This window comes from Eublepharis macularius, chromosome 5 (genome assembly GCF_028583425.1).
Source record: "Eublepharis macularius isolate TG4126 chromosome 5, MPM_Emac_v1.0, whole genome shotgun sequence".
NCBI classification, from domain to species: Eukaryota; Metazoa; Chordata; class Lepidosauria; order Squamata; family Eublepharidae; genus Eublepharis; species Eublepharis macularius.
The window spans coordinates 15,223,443-15,237,271 of NC_072794.1; the positions used below are offsets into that span (position 1 = coordinate 15,223,443).

General features: G+C 48.6%; 1 protein-coding gene across 2 annotated transcripts in view; it reads left to right on the plus strand.

Moving 5' to 3' along the window:
* The window catches only part of ZBTB7A (zinc finger and BTB domain containing 7A), a 53,647-nt gene that overhangs the window by 23,995 nt on the left and 15,823 nt on the right, over window positions 1-13,829 (plus strand). Inside the window, exon 1 of one of the 2 annotated variants that reach the window (XM_054979545.1) lies at window positions 2,246-2,310. The exons of the other annotated variant lie outside the window; for it this stretch is intronic. Within the exon in view, the coding sequence (XP_054835520.1) occupies window positions 2,287-2,310 (24 nt within the window). The 5' untranslated portion in view covers window positions 2,246-2,286. Of the gene's footprint in view, window positions 1-2,245; window positions 2,311-13,829 lie in introns of those variants that run through there. 2 annotated transcript variants of the gene reach the window in all.

The following is a 13,829-nucleotide window of genomic DNA, read 5'->3' on the forward strand; positions in this document are numbered from 1 at the left end:
TTCCAGGGAAATGTTTTAGAGGGTTGCTGCCCTAGGCAGCTGCTGGTGACCAGGAGCAAGTAGAGCCAAGCTCCAACAACTTAACCATCCCTTCCGGAGTCCCTTTGCTCAGACCCTTCAGCACCAATAAGCAGGGCTTTTTTTCAGCGGGAACACAGTGGAACGGAGTTCTGGCACCTCTTAAAAATGGTCACATGGCCGGTGGCCCCGCCCCTGATCTCCAGACAGAGGGGAGTTTAGATTGCCCTCCGCGCCGCCGGAGGGCAATCTAAGGGCGATTTAAACTTTAAAAAACTCCCCCCTTGTTCCAGCAGACCCAAAGTGGCGTCATTGTGTAGTCATGGGTTCCACCACTGAGTTCCACCACCTCTTTTCCCAGAAAAAAAGCCATGCCAATAAGTATCAGGGAGGGCTCACCAGCTCCTCCCACGCTGGCCTCAGCCTTTGGGAGAAAGCAAAGGGGGAGTTTGTGTCCGCAGTTGCTGATGTTGAGCTGAGTAGCCTGAGCTGCTGGCTTAGAAGAACACACCTTGGCTTGGCCTGGGGCCATTTTAACTTCCCAGCCCATAGTTAACTTCCCAACATAGTTAAGAAATTGGTTGTGGGATTGTCAGTGTGCGCCTTCGTTCTTCTTGTGCTGGCCTTCTCTCAGACTGTATTTTTAACTAGCTGGTTAGAAGGGAAAGGAGTGAGCCCTGGTTACTGTTCACCGTGGTTTATGTTGGCCATGTATATATGGCTAAGGCTGATAAAGGAGTTTGTGCAAACAAAATAATATGGCTGGTGGAAAGGAAGTATGCAGTCCCATGGCCTGTTTCAGGTCCTTTAGCCATGTTTAAGGAACGGATGCCATAGTTTGTTTCTCGTGTGTTTTCACACATCTTGGATAATGCGCTTTCTCAAAGCATATTCAATACACTTTAGTGATTGCAAGTGATTTTTCCTGTTTCATGCAGGAAAATCCAGTTGCGAACAGTTGCTAAAGAGCATTGAGAGTGCATTATCTAATGTGTGTGAAACCAGCGTTAGAGATCTCAGCTGGGCCAGTAACTGCAATTTTTCTGTGTTGCAAGTAGGACTTGGTCTGACTTGTTAGAGCCAGGAGGCTGTGTGCAGCCGCTTCTTTTAGCCAGAGAATCTTTCACATCTGTCAGAGTAACCAGTTCAAGACCCACTGAGAACTAGAAAGACTGCCTGTGAATGCAAGGAGATGGAGAGAGGTAAGCAAGGCAGAGAATAAATCCGCCTCCTTGCTAAGCTGGGCTAAATCAAAAAGAGTCCAGTAGCACCTTTAAGACTAACCAATTTTATTGTAGCATAAGCTTTCGAGAATCAAGTTCTCTTCGTCAGATGCATGGTACAGAAACTGGTCAAATATAGAAGAGGGGGGGGAGAGGAGGAGAGAGAAGATGCAGTTAGGGGGGGAGAGGGAGGAGACTGCATCTTCTCTCTCCTCCTCTCCTCCCCCCTCCTCTTCTATATTTGACCAGTTTCTGCACCATGCATCTGACGAAGAGAACTTGATTCTCGAAAGCTTATGCTACAATAAAATTGGTTAGACTCTTTTTGATTTTGCTACTACAGACTAACACGGCTAACTCCTCTAGATCTATAAGCTGGGCTAGTCTCTCCCCCTCCATTCCAAGTTTCAGGTAGTAGTTGGGTTTCCTTAGTGGCCGAGTGTGAGGCCTTACACACCCTCCCACAGCCCATTCAGGGTTCCCTGCCATTAATAGTTGCCAGGAAGCATAAAATAATCCCTCCATATTCCTTGTGCAATTGCAGATCGACAAAGGGAGGAAAGGAAGTCGAGTTCCCATCTTAGGTCTAATGAGTAGAATATGAACCAGGAAGCAGCTCGGCATGATGGGAGAACAGATGCCGCAGAAGGGAGCTTGCCAAATGGAAGCCTTGGGCGGCACACGTTTGCATTCAGGCAGATGGAGTTGCATTCCTGGGAGATTAAATGTGGTCCCGGATGACACGGGAGAGAAAATTAGCCAGGAGTCATTGGGGTGGAGTAACCTGTTTTAAGGCAACCCTTGCGACATCTTGCAGCTTGCCCTACTTTTGAAACCTCGGTGGCGAAAATGCCGATGGTTTGGCTCGGTCGGAAACCCTCCCCCTCCTGATGCCCTCGGAGTGGGTTAGCTGGCTCTGCTGGATTTTGCTTGGCACTGGGCTGTGCCCGCCTTAATGTTGGCTAATGCAACCCAGAGAGCCTCCGTGGCATTTTTCGTTGACTTGCCAGGCCGGTCTTCTGCCTCCGTTCTCGACTAACAACTGATGGCTCCGGAGAATGGGTTGCAGGTGGGAAGTTGAAGCTCAGCAGGACCAGTTTGGGCCTGTGTATGAAGGGACACCTTGGCGGCAGGGGGGGTGGGGGGTGGGGAGTCAGAGAACTTCAGTTGAAGGCCAGGTGCAGCCTGCAAACTCTGTTGGGAAGAGCTTAAGAACAGAAGCTAAAGCCTTCTGGATAAGGCCAGATTGGTCATCCACGTCCCTTTTGGCAGACTGGTAGGTTTGCCAACTCCAGGTTGGAAAATTCCTGGAGATTTGGTAGTGGAGCCTAGGGAGGGCATGGTTTGGGGGCGGGGGGAGCTCATCGGAGTATCCCCATCAGAGTATAATACCACAGTCTACTTTCTGAAGCAGCCATTTCTTCTCTGCCATCTGGAGATCAGTTGTTAATCTGAGAGATCTCCCAGCCTTACCTGGAGGTTGGCAGTGCTAAAGCCCAGACATTAAGGCAATAGTTCCCACCTCTCTGTTGCCCCTCCCAGCAGCTATTATTGAGAGGTATACTGCTTCTTCCACATATGGGATTCCACAGTTGTCTCAAATTTCCCTAATCTCAGCAAGTGGCTGATGCTACATCTTGTGGCAGTGAGTTGGCAGTGCCATAAGTGTGTTGTGTAAAAGAACTTCCTCTTATCGATCAGTTTCATTTGCAGCATTCCCCCCACCCACCACCCCCTTTCTAGTGTTTGATTTATTAGCTTCATTTATACTCTAACTTTTCCCCCAAGGCAGCTGACATCCTTCTCTTCACCTCCCATTTTATCCTCACAACAACCCTGTGAGGTGGGTTAGGCTGAGAATGTTAGGCTGAGAGTGAGGGACTGGCCCAAGCTCACCTATCAAGATTCCACAGCAGAGTGGGGATTTGAACCTAGGTCCCATACTCTAGCCACTACAGAACACTGGCTCTCACTGTGGGGGAGAGAATCCGTTTTTTCTCAATGCCATTTTTATAAACCATACTCACATCCCTCCTATCCTTGCATTTTTTTCTAATTTGAAAAGCCCCCCTTGAGCCTTTATTTCGTAGGGATGCTGCCCGGCCTCTAGACCGTGTGCTTTTCTGCACCTTTTCTAGCTCTATGGTACCTTTTCCGCCACCAGGACTGGACACCACTGATCTATTCAGAGTGTCTGTACAGGAGACGCCTCAGCGTGTGTTCATCAAGTGTAGGGAGACGCAATGTTAGCCGAGAAGTGTAGTTTAAAAAGACAGAGCTGCAGAGATTGCTCCTCAGAGGGTTTGTTAATTTCATCTTCACCTTTAGAAGGCTCTGTCAATTTCACCTCTCCAGTCTAAAGCTGTGTGGGATTGCAACCAGAGGATAGCAAGGAATGGAAATGGGCTAGAGCTACCTTCCAGAGCTGGGCTTGGACCTGGAGAGGTTATAATGGGCTGAAGTTTCCCTTCTGGCATTTCACAGCCCCTTCACACAGCTCCAGTGTATAGCAAAGCCTTTGCCCTGCTGCCGGCTCTGGCTTTTTAAACTACCCTTCCTGGCTAATGTATCTCCCAACATGTGTTCTTCACGTATCAGATGCCTCGTGTAGAGAGACTCTCAGTGGCATGACAAATCTGGTTATTAGTCCTCTTGTTTTCTTGGTTATTAGTCCTCTTGCTCCTGTTGATTTTCAGAGAAAGACTGTGAGTGGTTAGAGTGCTGGGATAGGATCGGGAAATCCAGGTTCAAATCTCCACCTGACATGGAAGCTTGCTGGGTGGCCTTGGGGCCGTCCCTCTCTCTTTATGAGACTGTTGTGAGGATAAAAACAAAGAAGGAAGTATGGTGTTGTAAACCACTTCAGATCCCCTTTGGAGAGAGAAGCAGGCTATAAATATCTACATAGAATGGAACCTGCCTTTTGTACCGACTTGACATTTTCATAAAGCCATCCACCATGACCTCCAGATCTTTTTCCTGCTCAATCAACAACAGTTCAGAACAAGAGCAATGTATTTTTTCAGTCCTGGCCCCTACCTGGTGGAACTCTCTGTTGGAGGACACATATCTTTTCAGCGGGCCTGTAAGACCGATGTTCCGCCAGGCGTATGGTTGAGGCCTGTCTTAGGTGTCCTAGAAATGCCTTCCAACTGGTCTCCCATCGGGGGGGGGGCTACATAACATCTGCCCCCCATACACGAAGTCACACTGATGACATCAGTTTGTACCCCCCCCCCTTGTTTGTATTATGGCTGGGAAGAGTGGAGGGAGCTACCATCTTGGGATTTTAAATGTATTTATTGCTGATCCGGTTTTTATGTATTTAAATGGTTTATTTTAGTACTATCACATTGTTTTAACCTGCTCTGAGCCCGCTTGCGGAGAGGGCGGTCTAGAAATCCAATAAATTATTATTTTTGAGATATTTTTTCCTCCCCGAATAGGTTCAGGAACTTCCAGATAGTCCAGAAGAACCGTAGAGTCTGCTGCATACGATAGCTTCTTGTGCCCCTGTGGCTTAGATGAGTCTTAGGAAGATCATAGAGATTACAGTGGAGGCTACTTTAAGTGGAGAAAATCAGCAAAAATGGCCCTCCCCATCTTCCGCAAGCAGAAAGAGCACTTGTAGTCTAAGAGGTCGTTCTAGTTTTTTGGGTCGAAAGAGTGCGAGTTTTCTGGTGAAATAGCTGAACCTAGCAGAATTAGGTTTGGGGTGGGTTTTGGGGCCCTTCCCAATGTCAGATGCAAGTCCACACAGTGGTAACCATTTCAGAAACAGCTGTGTGACATGTAGGTAATTTTATTCCATTTGTCAGAATACTTGAATCTAGTTTGTCTTGTTACCGAATTTGGAGAAGAGTACCATAATCCCGTTACCTTCTCCACATCCTTTCTGCTGTGAAATTCTTATCCCGCCCTTCCTCCGAGGAATGTGGGACAGTGTTCACGCTTCTCCCTTTACACAAGCGGAGAGTGTGACTGATCCAAAGTCTCCCAATGAGCAGGAGTTTCAACCTAGGTCTCTTCGATCCTAGTTTGCTACGCTAAGCACTATACCACACTGGCTTACTCTGGGAGTTTTGCTATCTGGGAGACTTTTCCTAAACTATTCTGAGTAGAGATTTGAACCCAAGTCCAACGCTCTTGTCATCTCTTCTGAATAGTACCACTTGGTATTCATTCAGGGCTTGAGTCAGTGCAGCATTTGATAGGGGTTAAAGGTTTCAAGCATCATGCAAACTCTATGCTTTTGTGTGAATGGAGGCACAAATGTCTATTTATTTATTTATTTCAAATTTCTATTCCACCCTCCCCGCGGGCGGGCTCAGGGCGGATAACAACATATTAAAATACAATAAAAATTCATCTACATTAAAACGTCTTTAAAACAGCAGTGTATTTCTATGAATACACCCTCAGAGCTGCAGAAAGAAGCATAAAATAAGAGTTGTTATTCATAGCGAGGTGGTTTTAGTGAATCAAAGTAAATTATGCAGAACTGTATGGGTGCAAGTTGCCTGATTTGCACACGGTTGATGTCAGCGCTTTTTTTCTGGGAAAAGTTGTGGTAGAAATCAAGACCGCACAATGACGTCACTTTGGGTCAGCTGGAGGAAGGGGGGAGTTTTTTAAAGTTTAAATTGCCCTTGGCATGGAGGGCAATCTCAACTCCCCTCTGTCTGGAGATCAGGGGGCGGGGCCACCGGCCATGTGACCATTTTTAAGAGGTGCCGGAACTCCGTTCCACCGTGTTCCAGCTGAAAAAAAGCCCTGGTTGATGTAAAATTTAGGAGAGGGAGGGCTTATGTTGCGCCCAAAGTACCCTGACCCAGATAGCCCAGGCTAGCCCAATCTCACCAGATCTGGGAAACTAAGCAAAGTAAGCCTTGGTTAGTAACTGGATGGGAGACCACCAAGGAAGACCAAGGTTGCTATTCAGGGGCAGGCAGTGGCAAACCATTTCTGGTCATCTCTTGCCTTGAAAATCACAGCAGGGGGCACCATAAGTCAGCTACAACTTGAGGAGACTTTCCACCGCCATTCCCATCATGTGCCCTATTTTATTTTAGTGTTGGCAGCATCAAGGCAGGGGGAGGGGGGGCATCTAGATGCAAAGTGCAGGGTAGATCTGAGAGCCAACCAAGCTGCTCAGTCTGTGCTGACAGCTCCAACTGAGTTTGTAGCTGCGATACCGTCCTTTGGCCATGTGTTGTTGTGGTGCCGTGGCACATCAGGAGACAACCTGTTGCTCCTTTTTCTGTTAAGTGATGCCAAAGACCTACTTTTTAGGATCTGTGATTCAGGTTCCTTAAACCCAGTATGCCAGGTAGGGTTGCCAAGTCTTGGCAACTGATGGGGGGTGGTAGTACTCACCAGGCTTCATTATCTTCTTTAACATAATTTTCAGGCAAAATTGGCCCCACACAAAGCACGGGAGCACTCCTGCAGCAGCCTGATGACATCACTTCAGGAAGTGATGTCATCACGCCCAGCAGGAGCGTGAATGCCGGACGTATGCCCGAGATGCCTGCTGATGTCGGGTGATCTTCAGGCAGTTTGGCACCTCCCGCTGATAGCCGGGCAAAGGGGAAACTGCTGGGTGCTTGTCCACTGCTGGTGGGCACCTGGGAACCCTAATGCCAGGTGCTCTGTCGAACAAACCCGTGGCTTTTTTAAACCATTAAATTTCTGGTTCTGTTTTGCGGCCTGCATAAAAATTGTCTGCAAAGTTTGTATCTTCTGAAAGGTTTCAAAGAGATGAGAGAATTTTTCCTGCTGTTGCGGGGAGGAACAGGCACCAGTTTGGGGAATCTTTTTGTTTATTCGGTCAGCAGCCGAAGCCGGATGGTGAGTCCTCGCTCTGTTGTAGCCTCAGTCAGCTACATCAAAGACTACGTCCATGTTAGCACGTCACTGGAGGACAGAACCAGATATGCAACGTGGTATTGGCCCAAAACTAGAACGTGTAACATTGCGGAACTATGGCAGCGAAGAGAAATTATGCAGATTGAATCCAAATCACCCCCTCCCCAGTGCTCCTGTCCTGGCATTTTTAATACTTGTTCCCATTAATTCTACTTCTCTGCTTTAATAACTAGCCCTCCTCCTCCTCTGCTTCTCACCAAATATCCTCCCATCCTGGTTGAAAGACCCCCCCTCCCCCAGCAGTCTTGTCATTTCTGCAGCCCTGATTGTGCAAGTCGGCTTCCCCCAAACATCCGTTGGCGCACACAGTAATAGTGTTCTTCCCTTGAGAGGCTGTTTTTACCAACCAGTAGAAAAGATCTGAGGCTGCTGCAGGGCTGGCATTAGCATACCTTGAGGTGGGGCAGTTGCTGGGGCCCTGACTTTCTGGTGTGGTCCGCTGCCACCAACACCTGCCATCCATACGCCTCCCCACTGCTCATCCTTCCATCCCTGCTCATGAGTGTTCCGCTATCCACGCTCCCAACTAACCATGCTTCCCAACATTGTTAGGGAAGAGCATGCCGAGAGTGCATGTCGGCAGTGCTCCTGGCACCCATGGTGGCAGCACCTCGAACCATATGCACTGCCCTAGTGCTGGCAGGAAGGGGCAGGAAAGCAGTGAGGGCAGCTGTGAGTGCAGGTGGCGAGAAGGGTCGTAGGCGGTGGAAGGATGCACGCACAAGTGGGGAGCAGAAAGGGAGGTGTGAGCCAGGGGGCTGATAATAGGCAGAAGGTGGCTTCTGGGCACACTCTCTTGGACCTCCCCCAAAAAACTGGCCTCCCACTATAGTGGCACTGCAGAAGGTGGACCATAGAGTTTTTGCAAAATGCTAGAGCATCTGCCATGTCACTTCTGGTTTTTACTAGAAGTGATGTAAGTGCGCTGGTGTGACATCCTGCCCACCATTTCTTCCTTGGGTTGCTAGCTGTAGCCTGGCAACTCTAATCTGTGTTACTGTCTTTCCAATGCCCTTGGAACAGTTCATACTCTGCCATGGAGCTACAGCCTCTCCCTGAAACGAGAGGGTCCTTCACCCACACAGATTTCCTGAAACAGTGAAATTATTTCAATAATGAAACATTAAATAGAAAGCTTTACTGGAGTGCCTTGATCTTTTGTGGCTACCCTGTATAGGGCTCTGTCATTGATTCATCTAGCCCCATGGTCCATGACTACGGTTGCCAGGTCCCCTTAACCTCCCGGTGGGAGTGTGGGAAACTCGACATTCATCTTTTGACACTCCTTGTGTGTGCGTGAAGTTTGCAGTTTGATGATGTCACTTCCTGGAGTGACATCATCGTGCCCTTTGATGGGCATTCTCACCTCTTTCACAGGGACCAGTTTGGACCCTATGAAGGGCAAGAGCATGCCCATCAAAGGGCACGATGATGTCACTCCAGGAAGTGACATCATTGCACCCATGGGGAGCGTGCCCACTGTGTGCTAGCCCGGGAGGCTTCTTGTCTCCTGGGTCTGTTTCCACAGCCTTTCCCCCCCACAGTCCAGGTGAGTGGCAATGAGGGGCAGAGGCTGAGAGTAGGGGATCCCTCACTCCCACCAGGGGACTGGCAGCCCTATCCATGACTGGCTGGAGGTAAGGTCTCTGAATTACAGCGAGGACAGAAGTTTAGGCTTCTACGTTTTTATACCAGGCCTAACCAATCCGGGGGCTTCATATTGCCTGTCAGTCACAGAGGCTGACCTTGCACGCTACTGTTCCCATCTGTGCCAGAAGAGTCGCACTACACTTGGATCAAAGCGGCAGGTTCATCTCCTGGTCCACAGTAACCCTTTTGGCCTGATCTGTAATGATCTGTTGTGTATAAAACATCTCCTTTTCAGAGCGTAGCATCTGGGGATGGCAACTTAGCCGCCTAAATCCAGCAGGTGCTTGCAGACCAGAGAAGAATTAGGGGAGCATTTGGGGCTGCCACAGAAGGCAAAAATCTCTTCCCTTTTGCACCCATGGAAATTCTAGGCTGTGTCTGCGAGGAACTTGATTAAGGGTGTGTCCTTGCACATTCGGGGGCTTCTGGCAGCAGAAAACGGGGAATCAAACAGAGCTTTGTGGAGTGTCAGGGGTGAGCCGGGCTGGCATCCGTGGGAATGACGCTCAAGTAAGTCGTCCAGAAGGGTTGCAGCCACAGAGCAGCTTTCATGTGGAATCCTTTCTTTTGCTCCCAACACTCAAGGGTCATCTGAGCTGAGGCCTGTCTCAGCATCACGTTACCCCGTGTGATGTGCCAGAGAGAGTTTCCAAAGACGCCTCGGGCCAAATTGGAGCGGCTCACCTCAATAAAGAGGCAGGCTGTGCTCTCAGGCTTGCAGAAAAAGATGAAATGTCGGGAAGGGGGATCCACGTGACTGTAGAGCTGGGCCAAGCTGATTGTGCTTGAGATGCTCTTTTGACCCTTGGTCCCTAAGCGAGCAACCGAGGTCAGAGTGTCCTTCCCTTGGGACTTTCTATATGCAGGGCAGGTTCACGGAGCGACAGCCCCAGCAGTAAGAAGCATAAGAGCAGATTTTTGTTTGCAAATATGGAAGCGACTTCCTTCAGCTGCATAAAAAACATTCCTCCATCTGGTCCAGTGTTATCAGGCCCGGCATGATTGAAATGGTAATCTTCTACATACAAAATGTAGAAGGCCCTTTCCTTTCTTCAAACCAGGTGTAAGAGCTTCCCCTATATAACTGTCGGTCCATCTAGACCTTGACTCTGCAGAATCTCTACGTCAGGTCTTTTAATTCTCCAAGATGAAATCGGGAGCTCTCTTGCATCCTGGGTTTTGGTGGGACCTCACAATGCCCCAGATCTTTGCAAAATCGACTCCTCTAAATGATAATGTTCTAAAGTCTTGGGTCTTTTCCGACAGATACTTCTTGGCTGGAGATGCTGAGGGTTGAGCCCTGATACCTTCTGCACACAAATCATGTTCTCTGCCACTGAGCTGTGGCTCTGCCCATAGAAATAGGTGAATACATACAAAGTTATATTGAGTCAATTCATCCTCCTCGCTCGATGTTGTCTAAAAGGTGTCCTGGCCCCCAGATCTTGCTCTGGTTCATCTGGGTCTCAACAAAAGCAAGTATCTCCCGTAATGATGTAATGATCATCAGTGTGACCACAATACACAAATCAGTTGTGTATCCAAAGTATCCTTTGGAGGGGGAAGGTAGTTGGCTCTCAGTGAAAGAGCGGAGCTGGAGACTATGGCTTCTGTCAAGTCAGCAGGCTTCCATTAGGCCTAGAGAAATGAGAAGAGAGGGAAAGGCAGGCTCCGTTCGGCTGTCTTCGTCTCGTGTCTTGCCGTGCTCCCCCCACCCTCTGAACCCAGTTTCTGCAACAGCTGCTCTGAGGTCTCGGCAGAGCCCCGGGAGGGACCACGGGCAGAAGGAACTTGCTCAGACCTGCCTGTGCTGTTGCAAAGAGCTGTGTCGGCAGAGACGCCTGGTGCTCGAAATGGGCTTTTTTTATCGTGGCAGAAGAGGAGGAGAGAACCGGTACAGCCTTCTCTAAATAAAGAGCAAACAACAGCAGGTTTGCCTCCATGGGACCAAGGGGTTTGGGGCCTGGGTTAGTCACACCAGTTGGACAACCTGTTGTTTCTCCAGCAAGGAGGGCAGAACTTGGGCCTGGCACCAGTGCCTGGGTTTGTTCATGATGGCGGCAGGATTGTAATAACCTTCCTGCAGGCTGGCTGGCACATTTGTTATGGAGATCTGTTGTTTGGCGCATCCCCCCAGCACAGGCCCAGCTCGGCATGCTATCGCAGTGATATGGAGAACTAGTTGGAGGAGCCTGGTGGTGCTTGGCTTGTACCCAGAAGACCTGGGCTGAGATCTGTGAAACTAACTAGGAGGCCTTGGGTCAACTGTCTTCCTGCCTAGGTGCCCTTGCAGTGTGGTTGTTAGCATAAATCAGTGTCGGTAGGAGGACCACCCTGTGAGCACCTTGGAGGAAGGACTTGGGAGGTGGAATCTTTTAATCAGAAACAGACCAGACCAGAAGGTGTGTCTTGTCACTGTTCTCACAGTAGCAGCAGTAGCACTTTACAACTGTTTTATCTGGCCCTCAGATGGCAAAAGCATTGTGCTTCAACTCCCAGCACTTCCTTCCTAGCTTTCCCTGACAAGTCTCTTTGCCTCCTCTGCATCCCACTTCTACCACCAAAGTCCGTCCTTCCTAGCCGTCCCCTGACAAGTCTCTTTGCCTCCCCTGCATCCCACTGCTGCCAACAAAATCCTTTCTTCCTAGCCCTCCCCCTCCACAAGTCTCTTTGCCTCCCCTGCATCCCACTGCTGCCAACAAAATCCTTTCTTCCTAGCCCTCCCCCACCACAAGTCTCTTTGCCTTCCCACTGCATCCCACTGCTGCAGATGTGAACTGTCCCAAGGTAGTCTCATCTGAGCTTCCTGACCACTGCCCTGGGTCAGTGTGCCTCCAGTAGCGGGCAGGCTCACAGTTAGTAACAACAGATTGATAGCATGGCCACCCAGGAGGTATTTAATGCAGTGCCATTCAAACTGAGCAGTTCCAAAGCTGTGCTTGGCTTTTTCTGTACCCAGGTTTCTCGCCACAAAGCACATACACATTAATGTATATCTCACGCCACATTTTAAGTGCGGTTTCATCGATCTCTTCCCCCTCCTCAAATAAATACTTTCAATTCACACACTTTGCTTATGGGGGGGGTGGAACTTTACAGAGCAAGTAACATAAACATGACAAACGTCTAAGCCTCAGAGCTACGAAGAGAAGCTGGGAGCAATTTTTATTGAACATTTCAGGAATTGGGCGAAGGGTGTAAAAATATCTCTGGGGCTGGGGTGGTGGTGGAGCTTATACCTTTTCTCATGACTAACAGAACAATAAGCATTCAGTAAGATATATGGTGGGGGAGTGTGTGTGTGTGTGTGTGTGAGAAAGAGAGAGAGAGAGAGAGCGTGCAAATGATCTTAATTTGCATTAATTTATATGGGTCTTTGTGGATGTTTAATGCAGTGCTGACTAAGTGTTTCTCAGTACACACAACATTGCCTTAATAAGGAGGGGACTCGCACCAACAGCTGCATGGGTCGTTTATGAGAAGAGCGCAGGAGTTTTAATGGAGGAGGGACTGGCTCCTGATCTCGGAGCTTGGCCTTTGGGGGCCATCCCTTGCTGCTGCATTCCACAGACGGTGCAGTTTGGCAACCCCAAATTTCTTTTTTGTTTGGTTCCTGGGTGAGTCTGAGGTGGGTGGGGAGCAGGTCTATCCTGTCTGAGTCTTGCTCGGTCATCAGGGAGATTACCGCGGGTGCCAGGCTGTGTGCTAACAACGTCCTTGTTTTTGGGAGAGGGGGCAGGCAAGAGCAAGATGTGAAATCGTCTTCTCCTAAGTGATCCGTCTGGTAAGAGAAGAGGGGAAAGGCCAAAATAATGTCATTGAGGTAGGGGGAGGAAAGTCCAGTCTCATGATACTGTCAGATGGAAGACACGCTCACAGTTGGGATATTGTGTATTCTTTGGTTGCCCCATCTCAAAAAAGAGACCGCTGGGTTGGAAAAGGAAAAAAAGGTGTGGTGTAAGGGTTAGCGTGCTTTCCTTATAAGGAGAATTGAAGGGGCGTAATAGAGGTTTTATAAAATTGTGCGTCGAGTAGAGGAACCCGAATTCTTTCTCCTGCTCCCATAATACTAGAACTTGGGAGCACTGCAGATTTGGAGCAAGCAAAAGAGAAGTCGTTCTTCACATGATGCATAGTTAACATATGGAACTCTCTGCCACATCATTTAGTGGTCGCCACTGGCTTTAGAAACGCATCAGATTCATGGAGGAGAAATGCTCTGTCAATGGTTACCTGCCATGATGGTTGAGTAAGCCTTATATATTCAGAGATAGCGTACCTCTGAATAATAGACCCAGAGGAGTTAGCCGTGTTAGTCTGCAGTAGCAAAACAGCAAAGAGTCCAGTAGCACCTTTAAGACTAACCAACTTTATTGTAGCATAAGCTTTCGAGAGCCACAGCTCTCTTCGTCAGATGCATCTGACGAACAGAGCTGTGGCTCTCGAAAGCTTATGCTACAATAAAGTTGGTTAGTCTTAAAGGTGCTACTGGACTCTCTGAATAATAGTTCTTGGGGTATCCCTGGTGGTGGTAGGGGGGTGGCCTGCATGCACATTTTTCAGAGATAGCTGGCTGGCCACTGCGGGAAACAGTACTGGGCCAGATAGACTTTTCCAGCAAGATCAGCATGGTATAGTGTTTAGAGTGTCTAAACTACAGATCTCTACCCTGCCATGGAAGCTTGCTTGGGCCAGTCAATGCTCTCAGCCTAACCTACCTCACAGAGTTGTTGTGAGGATAAAATGGAGGAAAAGAGAACTATTAAGCCACTTTGGATCCCTATTGGGAAAGTTATAAATGCAGCAAGTCAAATTCTGTTCTCGAGTAATTCTATACATATTTCCAATATTTAGCTTTTGAAAGAACTTGTTTGGGGGGCAATTTGAAGTTCAGGGTACAGGAAAAGGTGTGCGGTTTCTGTGTGCCTCTTACTGCAGTGCAAAATCCGACATTACGTCTGCACACACAATTCTGAGAATATCTGGTTTCACTGAAAAGTTTCTAGTCCT